This window comes from Heterodontus francisci, chromosome 36 (assembly GCF_036365525.1).
Source record: "Heterodontus francisci isolate sHetFra1 chromosome 36, sHetFra1.hap1, whole genome shotgun sequence".
NCBI lineage: Eukaryota > Metazoa > Chordata > Chondrichthyes > Heterodontiformes > Heterodontidae > Heterodontus > Heterodontus francisci.
This window is the reverse complement of record NC_090406.1, coordinates 27,538,167-27,554,754: the sequence shown is the minus strand read 5'-3', so window position 1 is coordinate 27,554,754 and position 16,588 is coordinate 27,538,167. Positions and strand designations below refer to the sequence as shown.

General features: G+C 44.5%; 1 protein-coding gene across 1 annotated transcript; it reads right to left on the bottom strand.

Annotated features, from left to right (window-relative positions):
- Positions 1 to 1,716: 1,716 nt before the first annotated feature.
- Positions 1,717 to 2,427, bottom strand: LOC137351683 (actin-5-like). Its single transcript, XM_068016389.1, has one exon. It carries the CDS (start codon positions 2,425 to 2,427, stop codon positions 1,717 to 1,719), a length of 711 nt encoding a protein of 236 aa, XP_067872490.1.
- Between the last annotated feature and the right edge of the window lie 14,161 nt (positions 2,428 to 16,588).

Below are 16,588 nucleotides of genomic sequence, written 5' to 3'. Positions count from 1 at the left end.
AAGGTGGATTCAAAATTGGCTTAGCTGTAGGAGACAGAGAGTGATGACAGACGGCTGTTTTAGTGACTGGAAGCCAGTGTCCAGTGGCGTACCACAGGGATCTGTGCTGGGTCCCCTATTGTTTGTCATTTATGTGAATGGCATAGATGACTATGTGGGGGGTAGGATCAGTAAGTTCGCGGATGACACAAAGATTGGCCGAGTGGTTAACAGTGATGTTGAGTGTCTTGGGTTACAGGAAGATATCGACCAGATGGAAAAATGGGCAGAAAAGTGGCAGATGGAAATTAACCCCGAAAAGTGTGAGGTGATACACTTTGGAAGGAGTAATGTGACACGGGAGTATTCAATGAATGACCTGACACTGGGAAGTTCCAAGGAACAAAGGGACCTTGCCGTGTTTGTCCATAGATCTCTGAAGGCAGAAGGGCAGGTTAATAGGGTGGTGAAAAAGGCATATGGGACACTTGCCTTTATCAATCGAGGCATAGATTACAAAAGCAGGAAGGTCATGTTGGAGTTGCATAGAACTTTGGTAAGGCCATAGCTGGAGTACTGTGTGCAGTTCTGGTCACCTCATTATAGGAAGGATGTGATTGCACTGGAGGGGGTGCAGAGGCGATTCACCAGGATGTTGCCTGGGATGGAACATTTAAACTATGAAGAGAGGGAGAGGTTGGATAGGCTTGTGTTGTTTTCGCTGGAGCAGAGGAGACTGAGGGGTGACCTGATCGAGGTGTACAAGATTATGAGGGGCATGGACAGGGTGGATAGGGAGCAGCTGTTCCCCTTAGTTGAAGGGTCAGTTACAAGGGGACACATTTATGGTGAGGGGCAGGAGGTTTAAGGGGGATTTGAGGAAGAACTTTTTTACCCAGAGGGTGGTGACGGTCTGGAATGCACTGCCTGGGAGGGTGGTAGAGGCAGGTTGCCTCACATCCTTTAAAAAGTACCTGGATGAGCACTTGGCACGCCATAACATTCAAGGCTGTGGGCCAAGTGCTGGCAAATGGGATTCGGTAGACTGGTCAGGTGTCTTTAATGCATCGGTGCAGACTCGATGGGCCGAAGGGCCTCTTCTGCACTGTAGTATTCTGTGATTCTTTGACTTACCTTTCGAGTACGTTTTCACTTTCATCACCCATGGAAGTGGTTGAAGCAGTTCCTGTCTATAATTGCAATCAGGGCCCTATTATGTCACAGGATCATTATTTCCATTTTAAAAGTGGTTTTCTGCTTAAATCAAGAGGGAGCTTTGAACACAGGATACTAGGCCTCTTTTGAAATAAAGCTGGATGCATCGCCAATTTTTATTGGGCAGGTCGGCTCCCAAACCCATTTTGAGGATGTTACCTCTTCGTTAGTGCCTGACGAAGGCATTCAATCAAACCTTACAAAAGTCCCACCAGCAATAAAAAAAAGCAAGCTATCTGTCTTTTAAAGTCGGTGCATTTATTTGATGGTTTAATGTCTTAAATATAACTTCTAATAAAATATTTTAAATGGTATAGAAATCAGGAAGTTGGCCTTAATAATCACTTATGAAGAAAGATATTTGGAACTGACATTAGTAGCTATATTTGATGGGAAAAGTAACAAGCCAGCAATGGCTGATATACCAATCTTTTATTATCATCTTTATACAAAAATGACATTTTGAATTAAAATCTTTATTACTCTCTGAAACTATATTAGGACAAAGGAAGAAAAATGGTTTCAGTAGCACCTACGATGCACAATGAATGGACCTAGTTCTTTATAATCTTCCTGGCGAATCCACAAAGACTGAAAGGCATGTAGTGAGGCCAATATGGAGCCACCAATCCAGACAGCATATTTCCTCTCCGGTACAGCGTGGATTTTAGTTTTTAAATCATTAGGAGCTAAGACAAAAATCTCTTTGCAGAAACGAACATTAAAGCCATCGAATAATGTGGAGCCTCCACTCAACAGAATATTATTGTACAGAAGCTGTCTAATCTGGGGATGGACCCTTTTCAAACTGTTGGTGGTCGTTATGTGAATACCTTCGTCATTTGAGCCCATGACCGATGGATTGAATAGAGCTTCTGGACATTTAAATCTTTCTTTTCCGACGGTGATGATATGACCATCAGGTAGCTCATAATCCACAAGATGGTTTACCTCGTTTTGATCATCAACAGCTACATAACAACATTTCTGCTTGATGTCTTCTACTATGTACCTGCTTTTCTCATGAAATGCGTTACCTTCCTCACTTAGCAGCTTTATTAGGTAAGTAGTGAGATCGTGGCCGCCCAAATCCATTCGACTGATTGCATCAGGCATGTTGTAGCCGTCATGAACGGGAACAGCATGGGTCACACCATCACCAGAATCTACCACCAACCCCGTGGTTTTCCCATAAGAATATACAGCCAACACTGACTGGTAAGAGACGTGCATGGCAGGGGCATTGAAACACTCGAACAGAAATTCCGCGATCTTCTCTCTGTTAGTAGTGGGACAGAGAGGAGGGTCTGAGATTAGGATTGCGTGTTCCTCAGGAGAAACCTTCAGATCCTCATAAAATACATGCCGAAGGAGATCTTCTGCTGCTGTCCAGTCCACAATAATTCCTTGTCGGGTTGGTTGGATCAGTTTGAGATCGGGTTCGGTTGAGACCGTTTTGCCCACAACGATCTGGTTACGTTTACTTTTCCCTCTCGGGTATCCCAATATTGATTCCACCACAGAATCAGGCCTGGGCTGACCGGCATGTCCCACCTTGCAACTGCCCGAGCCCATGTCAATTACTAGTGCCCCCGTCCTCTTAGTCATGCAATTCGAATTCATCTTCGCTTCTGATTTAAGCTCTGATTTTGGTTTTCTGTCCTTACCCACACCGGTTAATGTTGGAGATTTTGATACTTTATGTTTCTCCGAACTACAAGTCGGAGGCCTCTGATGCAGTTTTAACATTTTTCTTAGTTCAGAAGGTCCACGCAAATAGATTTTTTCCGACCATACACACATCGGTAAAGAATGAAGAAGCTGAATGCTTCGGATTATCCATCACAAACTGGGACATCACAATGTCACAAACGGTATCAATTATGACGTTGGCGGATGTACGTTTTGTTCGTGGTGAATTTTAAGCAACTTTCATCGCTATTCTATCAACAAAAATATATGTCGGATTCCTTTAGAGAAACAACTGGCATTCTCCCCAAATCCCGGTTTCGAAAACCATCTAGTACATGATGGGGCAGAGCGGTACTTACATACAAAAATGGAACTAATGCTGTATTTTATAGTTAGTTGATCGTTTCCATCAGAAACTGCTGATGGTTTATGGAGGAATAACCTGTGGAAGTCATTTAGAGAATTAAGGGAACAAGAAGGGGCTAAAGGAACCACATAACATTCCTCCAACTGTATTACTAAATACTGTAAATATATTGAACAAGCTGCCTCCTACTGATTAGGAGATACTAGTTTTGTTATGTTTCTTGTTTTGAAGGCCCACAATTAGGAGGCTGCACTCGAGTTGTTCTTTAAACATTTGGCCCTCTTCTGTTGTGAAATAATTATGTTCCTAAGTATTATTTGTTTGTCCTGCGCTTTCTCTACAATAGGAGTTTGTAGAAAGAGGAAGAACTTTGTCTCCATGCTCTTACTCTGATGCTGCTGGGCTCACAATTTTGTTTGGGCTGTGCATGTTATGTCCCAACAGTAAAATAATGGCTTTAAAGACAGGTGTAATTATTTTGGTGCACCTTCTGATATCACAACTTCTTCCTCATGCATTCCCAGTGATTCTGGGAGACACCACTGCCTGGAGGCAATTTCAGTCCACCCAGCTTGGAAATGGATAGCTTCCCTTTCACATAGGGCCACCCTTTTTTACTGCACCCGTACAAGACCTTCAAGATATCATCCGCAAAAATGGAAGAATCTCCCATATCACCCTAGCCTCCATTATCCATCCAGAAAAGTTTTTGTTCAAACAGCAAAAAAGCACTCTGCTTTAATGGCAACCAACACTGCTTTTAAGAACTAATGACTTGCTAGATTTTCTACCCGGTAGCCAATTGTACCAATTTTTCATGCACAGAAAATGTACTAAAATTAGGAGGATGAGCTAGCCTCATAAAATCCCATTGGGCATTTCTATAGCCTGCTTGGGATTTGGAGGAGGAAAAGGAATTCCTAAGAGGGAAGAAAGACATGTTCTGTTGTTGTGAAAACATTAGTTCAAATCCCTCATCAGCAACTGGGGAATTTAAATGTAATTAATTAAATAAATCTGGAATTTTCAAAAAAGCTAGTATCAATAATGATGACAATGAAACTACCAGATTGTTGTAAAAATCCATTAGGTTCATTAATGCCCTTTAGGGAAGGAAATCTGCCATCCTTACCCTGTCTGGCCTACATGTGATGTGGTTGACTCTGAAATGGCCTAGCAACCACTCAGTTGTATCAAACTGTGACGTAAAAGTCGAATAAGAATAAAACCAAATGGACCACTCAACATCGATCTTGGCACCGAAATATGCACCCAGCCCAGTTGACCCTGCAAAGTCCTCATTACTAACATCTGGAGACTTGTGCTGAAATCAGGAGACCTCTCCCACAGATTTGTCAAGCAACAGCCTGAAATAGTCATACTCACTTAATCATACCTTAGAGCCAAAGTCCTAGACTCCTCCTTCATCATCTCTGGTATTAGTCTGTCTCAACGGCAGGACAAACCCACGAAAAGTGGCTCAGTAGCACCACTACTGATCAAACTGGCTGAGCCCTGAAGGACAATGATACTAGTCTAGGCCTACAGCAGGTGGTGAAAGAACCGGCATGAGGGAAAATCCTTCTCGACCCATCCTCACTAATCTACCTATAACGGATGTACTTATCCATGACAGTATTGTTAGGAGTGATCACTACACAGGCCCTGTGAAGACAAAGTCCCACCATCACACTGAGGACACCGCCTCCCCCCCCCCCCCCCCCCCACCCAACTCGCTTGTGTTGTGTGGCCCTACCACCATGTTAAATAGATAGATTCAGAACAGATATAGTAGCTCAAACTGGGCATCCATGAGGAACTGTGGGTTAGCAGCAGCAGCAGAATTGTATTCCACTATAATCTTTATCCTCATGGCCCACTATATCCCTTACCATTACCATCAAGCCAGGGAACCAAACATGGTTCAGTGAGGTTTGTAGGAGAGCATGCTAGGAGCAGCATCATGCATACCTAAAAATGAGATGCTAACCTAGTTAAGCTAAAACACAGGACTACATGCATGCTAAACAGTGGAAGCAGCGTGCTATAGGCAGAGCTAAACAATCCCATAATCAGCAGATCACATCAAAGCTCCACGAGCATCCCCATCCTCAATGGTGGTGGAGCCTAGCATGTCAGTGCAAAAGACAAGGCAGAAGCATCTTTAGCCAGAGTGCTGAGTGAATATCCTTCTCAGCCTCCCAGCATCACAGATGCCAGACTTCAGCCAATTCAATTCATAGAATCATAGGGCTGAAGTTTATTTATAGTCCGCAGGTCCTGACATCAGGACTAGGAGCGGATGCGGCATCCATTGGGGCAATCAGCAGCTGGCCAAATGCAATTGAGTGCTGGCTGACCAATTAAGAATCGGGAATTGCGGGGGTTGTCCATTGAGAGGATGGAGGTGGCAGTGGAGGCGGTGAAGACAGTGTCATGTGACACCACGGAAGCTGCAGGTACCACACTTAAATGGTAGTCAGCACCTGCTTGACTGCCTAGACCCTTAGCAGATCTGCTGCCTGACTGCCCAGACCCTAATCAGATCTCCTGCCTGACTGCCTAGACCCTCATCAGAGCCCCTTCATGCAGGACTGCAAGGCATCAGATTGGAAGCCTGCAGTCGGAATGGCAGAAAGAAGATCCCAGGTGACCCCATGGTTCAATGTTGCCTCCCTCCAGATTCTGCTCCAGACTGCAAGGGAAAAGCGGGAGATTCTTTTTCCCAGGGATCGGAGGAGACTGGCCTGTCTGACAAAACAAACATGAACGGAGATAGCAGAGGCGGTCAGTAGCTATGGAGTCACCCCAAGGACCTGGACCCAGTAGTGCCGGAAAAGGGTCATTGACCTCATCCGGTCTGCCAAGGTGCGTGATCCATTCCATTTGAAACCTTTGCACCCAGCTTCTGTTACAGCGAGAGATATCGTTTGTTGAAGGAGGGATCACCCAACCATGGAAATGGGGTATTTGAATCTCCAATAGGGTATGAATCATGGCCGCACCTCTGTTAGAGCTGCCTGCCTGTCAATGCATTCCCCTGAATAGTCTCTTGAGAGTGGCTGCATGTGCCCCGATCATGGCTCGATGGACTATCATCTGAAGTCTGTGACTTTTCACCACTGGCGATTAACCTTGTCCCTCATTTTGTCTGCAGAAAAAGACTGCCCATAATAGGAGGAAGCGAGCCAAGATTGGCGGAAATGTTCCTATCTGCATGTGTTAATACTGATGGAGGAGGAGGCCGTGGAACTGGCAGGGCAACAAGGTGGGTGTACAATGGCAGACGGCAAAATGGGATGCCACTCAAGAGAGTGAGTGAGCATCTCCCGGGGCACAAGGATGTCTCCAGTGTGAACTGCCATGTAGCGCATATATTCCTCATGGCATCAATGAAGAGGTACATTTGGGGTGGTATGAATAAGACGATGTAAAGACATGAATCCTTCTAATTCCATGATTTTTCTTGCAGGTCAAAGTGACCAAGAAGAGAGAGAAGGTCCAGAGGTGAGGGGACAGTCGCCCATCTTTGAGGAGTAGGAGGTGACCGTGATTTCATTCCCGCACCCTCCACCAGCACAGATACTCTCAAATCGGTGGGTAGTCGCGCGTGTTTAGAGATGGGCACACAATCTGGTGAGCACAGCACAGACAAGCAAGGACAGCTGACGGAGGCTGTGACAGGCCAGACCACTGGCAGTCGGAGGACTGTGGGAGGCCAGGGCCATGCTGAGGCCCAGACAGATGACGTGCCTCTGGTGTTGGCATCAACACGGGAAATACTGCAGCTGCAGCGAGAGATGAGGCAAAATCTGGCAGAAATGCCAGAACTTTGTGTAACCAATGCAGGAGGCATTGCTTCAGGCCCTGGGTGCTGCACTGTCTCTACCAATTGTGCATCTAGCTTCCTCCATTGAGGGATTGGTAACTCTCATGAAGAACCACTTTCAGCAGACTAATCAGTGACTGCTGGAGATCCGCGCAGACCTGCACACTCTTGCTTTGTCCATGAGCTCTATGCAGCAGTGGCAAAGCAAGAGGGGGCGAGGCACGTAGAGTCTGCACCAGGTCCATGTCCCTCTCTGGTCAGCAGGGAGATACAGATGTGCCTTATAAGGGGAAGGAGTGGCTGGCTGCCGCACCTCTACCAGTGATGCCAGCGCCTCTATCATCCCTGCCGATTGATGTTGTCCCTGCACCTTTGCAGGAGGCCCTGAGTGTTCCAGGGCCCACTAGGCCTCAGGCACCCAGAAGGTGGCTGCCAAGGTCATCCCAAGCCAGGAGGCAGCAAGGTTAGCAGCCTGCCTCTGCCTCAGCTCACAGCGCAGTGGGAGCACCACGTAGGAGCACCCGCAAACAAGTTTAAAAAAGCACATAGATTCACATACAGCATCATGGGTCATAGTGTTGCAGAGAAGGGACGGTGCGATGATTGCAACGTGTCAATAAACTGTGCTGTTCACTCACCACATCTCCTTTCTGTTGTGCATTCCTTTTGTGAGTCTGTGGTAAAACCTCCTCCTAAGGGGCTGGTAGTGAGGGAGGAAGCCTCGAGTGTTCAAACCTTCAACTTTGCCACTTTGCGACCGGCACCTGAGTGCTGCAGTACAGAAGTATGGATTGGGCACCAGGGCTAAATGTTGGTAAGGCTTTATTTGTGCAGTTCTAGAAGGAGGTTAGGCTCAAAGGAAACGTGTATGTATGAAAGCGTCTCGTGCCTCATTTGCACGTATGTCAAGATGCCTTTCATATTATACCTGGGGTTCTCCATCTGGCACTGCTTGGGTAGCATCCTCCTCCGCATCCTCATCATTGGAGGAGGCATCTGCTGCCACAATATCTGCACTGGTCATCATTTCACCCCTCTGTAGTGCCAGGTTGTGCAGTGCAGAGCAGACTACCACAATATGCAAGACCCTCGCGTTGGCATACTGCAGGGCTCCACCAGATCGATGTAGGCACCTAAACCTAATCTTGAGTAGACCAATGGCCTGTTCAATGGTCACTTGGGTTGACCTGTGGCAAATGTTATACCTCTCCTCTGCATCTGTGTGTGGTTTCCTCACAGGTGTTGGCAACCATGTCCTCAGTACTTGCCCTTGTCTCCAAGGATCCATTCCTGAAGGCGCGTGGGGGCACGGAAAAGGTCAGGCACCTGGCACTGCCTTAGTATGCATGCACCGTAGCTGCTTTCCAGGAATCATGCACACATATGTATGACCAGCTGCACTTTGAGGGAGTGGAAGCCCATCTGGTTGATAAATGTGGCAGGCTGGTGCGTGGGAGCCTTGATGTCAGACACGCGCAGTCAATCGCCCCCTGCACCTGGAGGAATGCAGCAATGGCCCTGAATCCTATAGCCCTCTCAGCCTGACTGTTTGAATTAGTGCAAAATATACATAGTCACTTGCCTTCCTGAACATGGCATTGGTGATCTCCTTGATGCAACGATATGCTACAGACTGGGAAATTCCACATATATCTCCAGTGGATCCCTGGAATGATCCGGTGGCATAGACGTTCAGAGCCACAGTTACTTTCAGTGCTGCTGGCATTGAATGTCTGCCAAGTCCCATGGGCCTCAGCTCATGCTGCATCATGGCACATAAGTCACAGATGGCCTCCTTGGAAAGTCGCAGTCTTCTGAAGCACTGCAGCTTGGTCATCTGCAGGTAGTTGAGGCTTGGCCGGTAAACCCTCTCCGGAGGGTAGCTTCTTCTGCACACTGGATGTTGTTGCAGTGCCCCTTTACAACCTTCTCCAGCCTCCTGTGCCCGGAGCTGACCCTCATGTGGGCCCCCAATTTTCTGGTGCTCCCCTGCCCATCCCTGAAGCTTTCTCCCTCTCCGTTCCTCCTCCTCCATGGGGCCTCGAGGCCAGGGTGAATGAGGCCCATGAGAGGTTGCCTCTCTCTGTGCGCAAGGCCTCTAGTCCAAAGAGACCTTCCAACCACCCATACCTCCAACCTGTGCCCTTCAAGGAGGTGGCACTGCCCTGATACCTCCCTAATGTGGGTGCCCCGCAGTACTGACACCTTGGTCCCCACTCCTGACAGTGTTCCCTGATTCTCCCCTCCTCCACCTTCCTGCCAAGTGATGGTACCTCAACCAATGGCTTTGCAGTGAAGCCAACACCAAGCTCCCACCTCATCACCTGCTTGAGCTGGGCGAGGTCCTGAAGCCCCATGGTTCCCATGCACCATCAAGAAAATTCAAAACTGAGAATAAAATTGTTGTGTATTGGCTTGTTAAATACCTTAATTGACAGATAGAACCTCAGCACATAGTGACACTTAGTGTATGATACCGAGGGGCTATGCACAGCTTGATGCAGCCGCACTCAAAGCTGGCCATCAGGATGAGGGCAACATTGGGTACGTTTTCCCCTCTTTACCTAGAGATTTGTACATGGTGTTCACACAGACATGGTCCATTTTCAATCTCCAGCTGAAGAAGAAAATAGCTTGGGTAACCGCCGCAGCACAAGAGTGGGGTATGAGCTCAGATTTGTGCCACTGAGAACCTCTCATGTGATGACCAGGTTTTTACACGCAATGGAGAGGGAGCGTCATGCCCACATGCCCAGTTTCTGTTTCACCTTGACTATATGATCCTCCGAGTTTTTGGCGCACATTCCCAGCCCTTCTGAACTATATTCCCAGCACCTTCAGGTCGGCTGACCTGATGGTGAAGGGGACAAAGAATCAGTCAGCTCAGTTCCCAAAGAACATGGCCTCGCTCTTGCAACAATTTACTTTAGCTCCAGAGGCCAATTCAGACTGGTCTTAGATGCTGATCTGTCTATGAACTGACAGCAGATCCGAGCAGAAGATGGCGAAGTCGTCCATAAAACAGGGAGGCTTTGACCTCAGTGCCTCCACTGCCTGGGATTGTCACCCCCTTATGCTCACATCCCTGCTGCTGGACTCAGCAAAGGATTCAATACAGCACATGAACAAGACAGAGGAGAGAGTGTGGCCTTGCTTCTCTGCAGATTTGATCTGAAAGCTTTCCCATTCCCACCCATTGATTGAGACTGCATGTACAGCAGTTGGATCCAATTGTGGATTCCTTCCCCGGACCCCATTTGGAGAGCACGTCCATCATGCAGGTGCGTGATATTCTGTCAAAGGCTTTCTCCTAGTCCAAGCTGATGAGGCAGGTATTCACCCTCCTGTCCTGTACATAAGCAATCGTATCCCTGTGTAGCGCGAGGCTGTCAGAGATCTTCCTGCTGGGTACAGTGCAGGTCTGATCAGCGTGGATCACCAATTTCAGAGCAGATTTGGCTTATTGGGGATGACGTTCGACAGAATTTTGTTGTCCGCATTAAGTAGCGAAATGCACCGTTAATTTCTCATTTCCTCCCTCACCCCCTTCTGCTTGTAGATGAGAGTGATGATGCATTTCCTCATGGATGCTATCATTCTGCCAGCCAGAAGCATACTCTCATACAGTTCCAGCAGGTCTGAGCTGATCCAATCAATCAAAGTCGAATACAACTCGGCCAGTAAGCCATCGCTTCTGTGAGTTCTACTCGCCTTGAAGGACCTGATGGCTTTCGTCAACTCATCCAGAGTTGGCCGTTTAACCAGACTCTCAAATGCTAGCATTTAAAACCTCTGTGATAGAGGACAGGAAGGACTGGGAGGCTGTGCTGTCTGTGGGCCTCAGGTTGTACAGCCCAGCATAATAGGATTTGCTTATCCTTAGCATGTCAGGCTGCAATGACATTACTGAACCAACATCTTCTTTCAGGCTGTTGATCACAGAGCTTTCTCTGTGTACCTTTTGGAAGAAGAAACGAGAGCACTTCTCATCCTGCTCCACAGTCCAGACTCTGTACCGGAAGATGATCTTGCAGGCCATTGAGAATTGTTGAAGCTGCAGTCATCCAGTTAAGTGATGAGTATTTCATATCAATCCTGACTTGTGTGTTGTAGAAGGTGAACAGGATTTGGGGAGTCAGGAGGTGAGTTACTTGCTGCAGAATTCCAAGCCTCTGACCTGCTTTAGTAGTCATTGTATTTATATGGCTGGTCCAGTTAAGTCTCTGGTCACTGGTAACTCCCAGGATGTTGATGGTGAGGGATTTAGTGATGGTAATGGAATTGAAGAAGGGAAGATGGTTAGGTTCTGAGGTACGTTACCTGAATGTAACTGTTTACAATATATTGCAATGATGTGGCTACAACATACTTTTACTTCAGCAAATAAATAAGTTTTGTAGTCATTATTTATTTTCATTAGTCATCCTTCCACATAGCTCCTCAATTAGTTAAGAAAGAGGCTAAAATGGATCTCTGAGTGATATTAAATTCAATACTGGAAATTCCCAGGCATTTTTTTTTGCAGAAATCAACAAAGCTGTATCCTGACAAGTACAAATTGGGGATTGAATTTGGTCCATCTGCTCATCCTTCAGTGGAAGCCTTTTGTTCCTGCATCACAGTGCAACTGCTCCATGAATGATTCAGGAGATTTGCCCTACCACCCTACCCCAGAGGTCATTGCAGATATTCATCACTGTATGCATGAGTAAGTACTTCCTGATATCAATCCTGAATTCACTTCCTTTACCGGTTCTTATCTATGTTCCCTTGCTTTACAGTCATGATTTAACTTAAAATAGCACTCCAGATTAACTTCATATTTTCTTATTTTTATTTAGTATCTTTTTGGGATCTAGGCTCTTCTGGTAACGCTAGATTTACTGCACATTCTTAGTTGCCCTGAAAAAGTGGCGGTGACCATCCTCCTTGAGAAGCTGCAGTCCTTGTGGTGACAGTGCTCCCACAATGGTGTTGGCTAAGGAATACGAGGGTCTTGACACAGCAATGATGAAGGAATATTGATATGTCAAATCAGTATGGTGGGGAAAGTTGGAGATGATGGTGCTATTATTGTTCTTCTCAGTGGTCATAGCTGAGGGTGGTACTGTTGAAGTAAACTGTTGCTGCATTACATCTTGTACATTGCATATAGTGACTATAGTGCTGGTAGAGTGAATATTGAATTGAGTAGCATGGAATTCAATCAAGCAAACTCCATTATCCTGGATGGTGTCAGGCTTCTGCACCCATCCGGGTTAGTGGTGAATATTCCATCACAATCATAACTTCTGTCAGGCACTGCCTCATTCGCTGCTAACATGGCTGAAGAGCCCTAATGTCTGCATGTCAGCCTTTTGTCTCTTTCTTATGTGCGTTCATAGATTTTTGTTTCCATTGCACATTGATGGCCGGAACTAAATAGTGCATTAATGGTTCAGCCTAACCAGAGAACGATAGACATTCAGTATGACAACTTCAGACTTACTGTATGGATTTGGTAATATAATTCAGAAGTCTGTGACACAATGCCTGGGAATGTCAAGAATTGAAATTACTGTCACTCACTTTTCTTAGCTAGGTGACAAGCTATGTGGAAGGATGTCTACTGTAAATAAGTAACTATTATACCACTTACTTATTCGCCCATTCATCTTTTGTAAAAAATTTGCTTCAAATTTTAAGATCTAATATGATTTTGAGGACTGGAGTGAGAAGTTAGGCAGGTGTAGGATAAGCCCAACTACTGGAAAGGATTTGTTGTTCATTTCTTCAGATGTAACCAAAAGCTCAACTTTATCTCAAAGTAAGAATATTTTGTTGAAGCAATGGAGAGTTGGGACTTGCTCATGAAAGCTATCTAAAATAAAAGAGTTAAAACAGTCTAGAATAAGAAGGTTTGAAAAGACCCCGCAATCTAACAATTCTAGTACACTTCATCATAGTACTTTACAATGTCAGTTAGCATATCATTTTCTCAAAGTCAAAAATGTTGGTCAAGTATGAGCATTCTCTTCTATAATAATGAAGGCTAAAACCTATTAGTTTATTTACATATTGGTAATCCTAAAGTTTGCTTTTCATGATCAGGTTTATTATTTTGCAAAATGCTGATTTAAAACTAGTGGTTCTGGACATAACCTGGATTTTTTATTGCATTATTGAAAATGGATATTACATTTGCTTTTTTCCCAATTCAGTGGGAGCTTTGCTGCACATATTAATTTCCTCATGATGGTTGTCAGTGTGTTACTCCTTTTCTTGTTTAACATCCTCAGGAATGTACTGTATGGTTTTATTATTTTTGAGTCAAAATTCTAAGTGAATGCTTGCAGAAAATAATCATTTCGTATATTAACTGTTTAGCTCATTCACAGTTTTAACCCTGTTTTCATTCTTAGCGGAGATCAATTCTTTTTTGATATCTTTGTTTTTATGATACAGGAAGAATTGCTCACTTCTACATAAATACACGTTACCAGTTCCCTCTTTCTTCCTCAAGTATCCATTTCTAGAGGTTTTGTATTCTTCCCAATGATTTCCTCACTTTTCTCCTTATAGACTTTTCAAATTGTGTTTTGCTTACTTATTTCAAGTTATATTGTCTTAGATGATAGCTTAATAGATGGTGTTAATTTCAGCTAATCACTAACATCTGCCCTAAGAATGCATGCCACTTTGAGTTGTGACGTGTTCAAGTGTGAAGCATGTGAAAATGCACTTCAGGTATGATACTTCTGAAAGGTATAAGACTTATCGAGATGATTCACAAAAATGTGACATAGTGTTAGTGTTGAATTGAAAACATTTAAAGGGAGTGAAATTCATCTTGGGTGATGGAATAAAAGAGGCAATAGCGAATCAAACTGCTTTGCACTCCACCCAATTCTGCTCTAAATATTGGACAGATTGTGAAAGAGGCTGTCAATTCGCTATCACCCGTCTTGTTCTAATGCCCAAAATGAATTTCACCCCCCAAAGTCTCCTTTATCCTGTTTTCTTCAGATTGTCTGAAAACTGAAGTCTGATTCTTCTTTCTTTTTGGAAAAAAAAACTTCTACTTATACAGCACCTTCCATGACCCCAGGCCATCCCAGAACACTTCCCAACCAATGAATTCTTTTTGAAGTGTAGTCATTGTATAATGAGGAAAATTCAGGAGTTAATTTGTGTATACCAACCCCACAAACAACAATGAAATAAATGATCTGTTTAGATGTTTTCATAATATTTGTTGAGGGATATATGTTGGCCCAAACAACAATGAGATAAATGATCCGCATAGATGTTTTAGTAATGTTGGTTGAGGGAAAAATGTAGGTTTGGACACCAGGAGGCTTCACTGCTCTTTGAATAGTGTCTTGGTAGTTTTATGTCTGTTGGAAATATGAACCTGAGAGGTGAATGATAACAACTGTACAAGATTGTGTTTGTGAAGCTTCAGTCTGTCTTTAATAATGTATAATTCTAAATTAAACATCATAATAGCATGACTAAAATAGACAATAATATTAACGAAATACTTTATACGATAGGAATTTGAAGATGATGAATACGGCTGTACTTCCATATTCTATACAAATACACTAGGTGGCACCACAGACACATGCATGCAAGATATATTTTCATTAAAAGTTGAAATTAATACAGGTGACTCACAGTAGCTATTCTCACACAAACTTGTTATGACAACTTACAAATGCTGTGATGCACATACCCTGACTGATAATAAATGTAATATCACTGTTGAATCTCTATTGCTCAAACTATAACAATTAAATGCTTTTGTTAACAGCAGGATGTTTTGCAAAAACAAATTGTTAAATTCTGTGAAGCATTGAGCAAACGTAAACAGTGATTTGAGGATCGTTTGACTTTAGGAACTCCAGATCTGATCATGAATTGGAAGTATACTAAGTTTTAGCCTACCTTTGTGTAAAGTTAAGTTAACCTAATTTGATCGCTACATCTGAGAAGTATTGATTATGATCTTCTATATATTGTTTACAATTCTATTTTTGATATTTCTGCTCTTTCATATCTTTTAGATAATTTCATAAAGAAATAAGGAGAAACTGTTTCCATTGGCAGGAAAGTCAGTAACCAAAGCATATAGATATAAGGTAATTGACAAAAGAACCAGAGGAAGGTGAGGAAGTTTTTTACACAGTGAGCTGTTCTGATTTGGAATACACTGCTTGAAAAGGGTGGTGGAAGCAGACTGAATTGTAACTTTCAAAAGATAAATGGACATGTACTCGAAGGAGAATTTTTTTTTAGGGCTACAGGGAAAGAGTAGGGGAGTTAAACTAATTGAATAATTCTTTCAAAGAGTCAGCACAGACACGATGGACCTACCAGCTTCCTTCTGTGCTGTATGATTCTATTCTATATGGGGAATTCAGCATATTTTGTTTTATTATTTTCCCTTTTTAAAAATCTTGCTTAATTGTTTCCTAAGCTCCAGAACTTTCAGTTTTGGTTCCTTTGTGCATTGGTTCATGGTTTGCAATCAGTGTGTCCCTTGGATTTTTCAGTCTGAGTCATCTACAGGTTTAATTTGTAGTAAGTAATAGAAGATAGAGGCAACTTATTTTGTGTGGGAAGAAAGTGTCTGGCACTGTTTACTTTTTCCCCATAGCAACAGAAAACATTGTCCGTGCCAGAAAACTGAATAAGGGCACCCTCTAGATCACCTTGGTAAGGAACCTGCAAATTCACAATTGTTCCAAATTTACTGAAGTGTTCATTGAGCTTTCTGATGTTATTGATGATAGCATGAGGCTAAATTGAAAAATTCAGATACATAATTCAAGACCCCAATAAAGTTTTGAAAAGACTAGGTAAGATACATCAAGAAGTAGGGGGAGGTGGTGGCATAGTGATATTGTCACTGGACTAGCAATCCAGGGGCCCAGCCTCATGCTAATGCAGCCGAATGACATCGGTTCAGATCCCATCATGGCAGCTGGTGAAATTTAAATTAAATTAAGAAAGTGATTCCTGACAACGCAGAGCATGCACAGAGCGATCGCAGATGTCAACAATGCTTGCTAACATTTGCCAGCTTGCCAGTATGCATGCACGCACATGACGTCACCACGCAATGACGTCCTCACTTCTCAGTAGCCATCTTCATTCATTCCCACCATCCCTGCTTCAATTGCCCCTTCAATCCGCCTGCTTCCCCCACCCCCCCATCCCCCCCAGCTAGTCGCTTCCGCTCCACTGGCTGCTCTCCCCCCTCGGCCACTCGTTCCAGGCCTTGGCGCTTTCTCCCCTTCCCCTCTCTTCCCCACAGGCCGCTTCCTCCCCTCAGCCACTTGCTCCAGACCTCGCCACTGCTCCCCTCCCCCAGCCGATTTTTCCCCGCTCCTCACTTCACCCCATCACCCCTCATGGCCCGCTTGCTTCTTTGGGCAGCGCGCGGAGAACGATCGAACGTGGGAGCAAGCGGCTGGAGAGCGGGGTTGGTGGGGAGGGGGAGGAAGCGAGGAGTGGGGTAT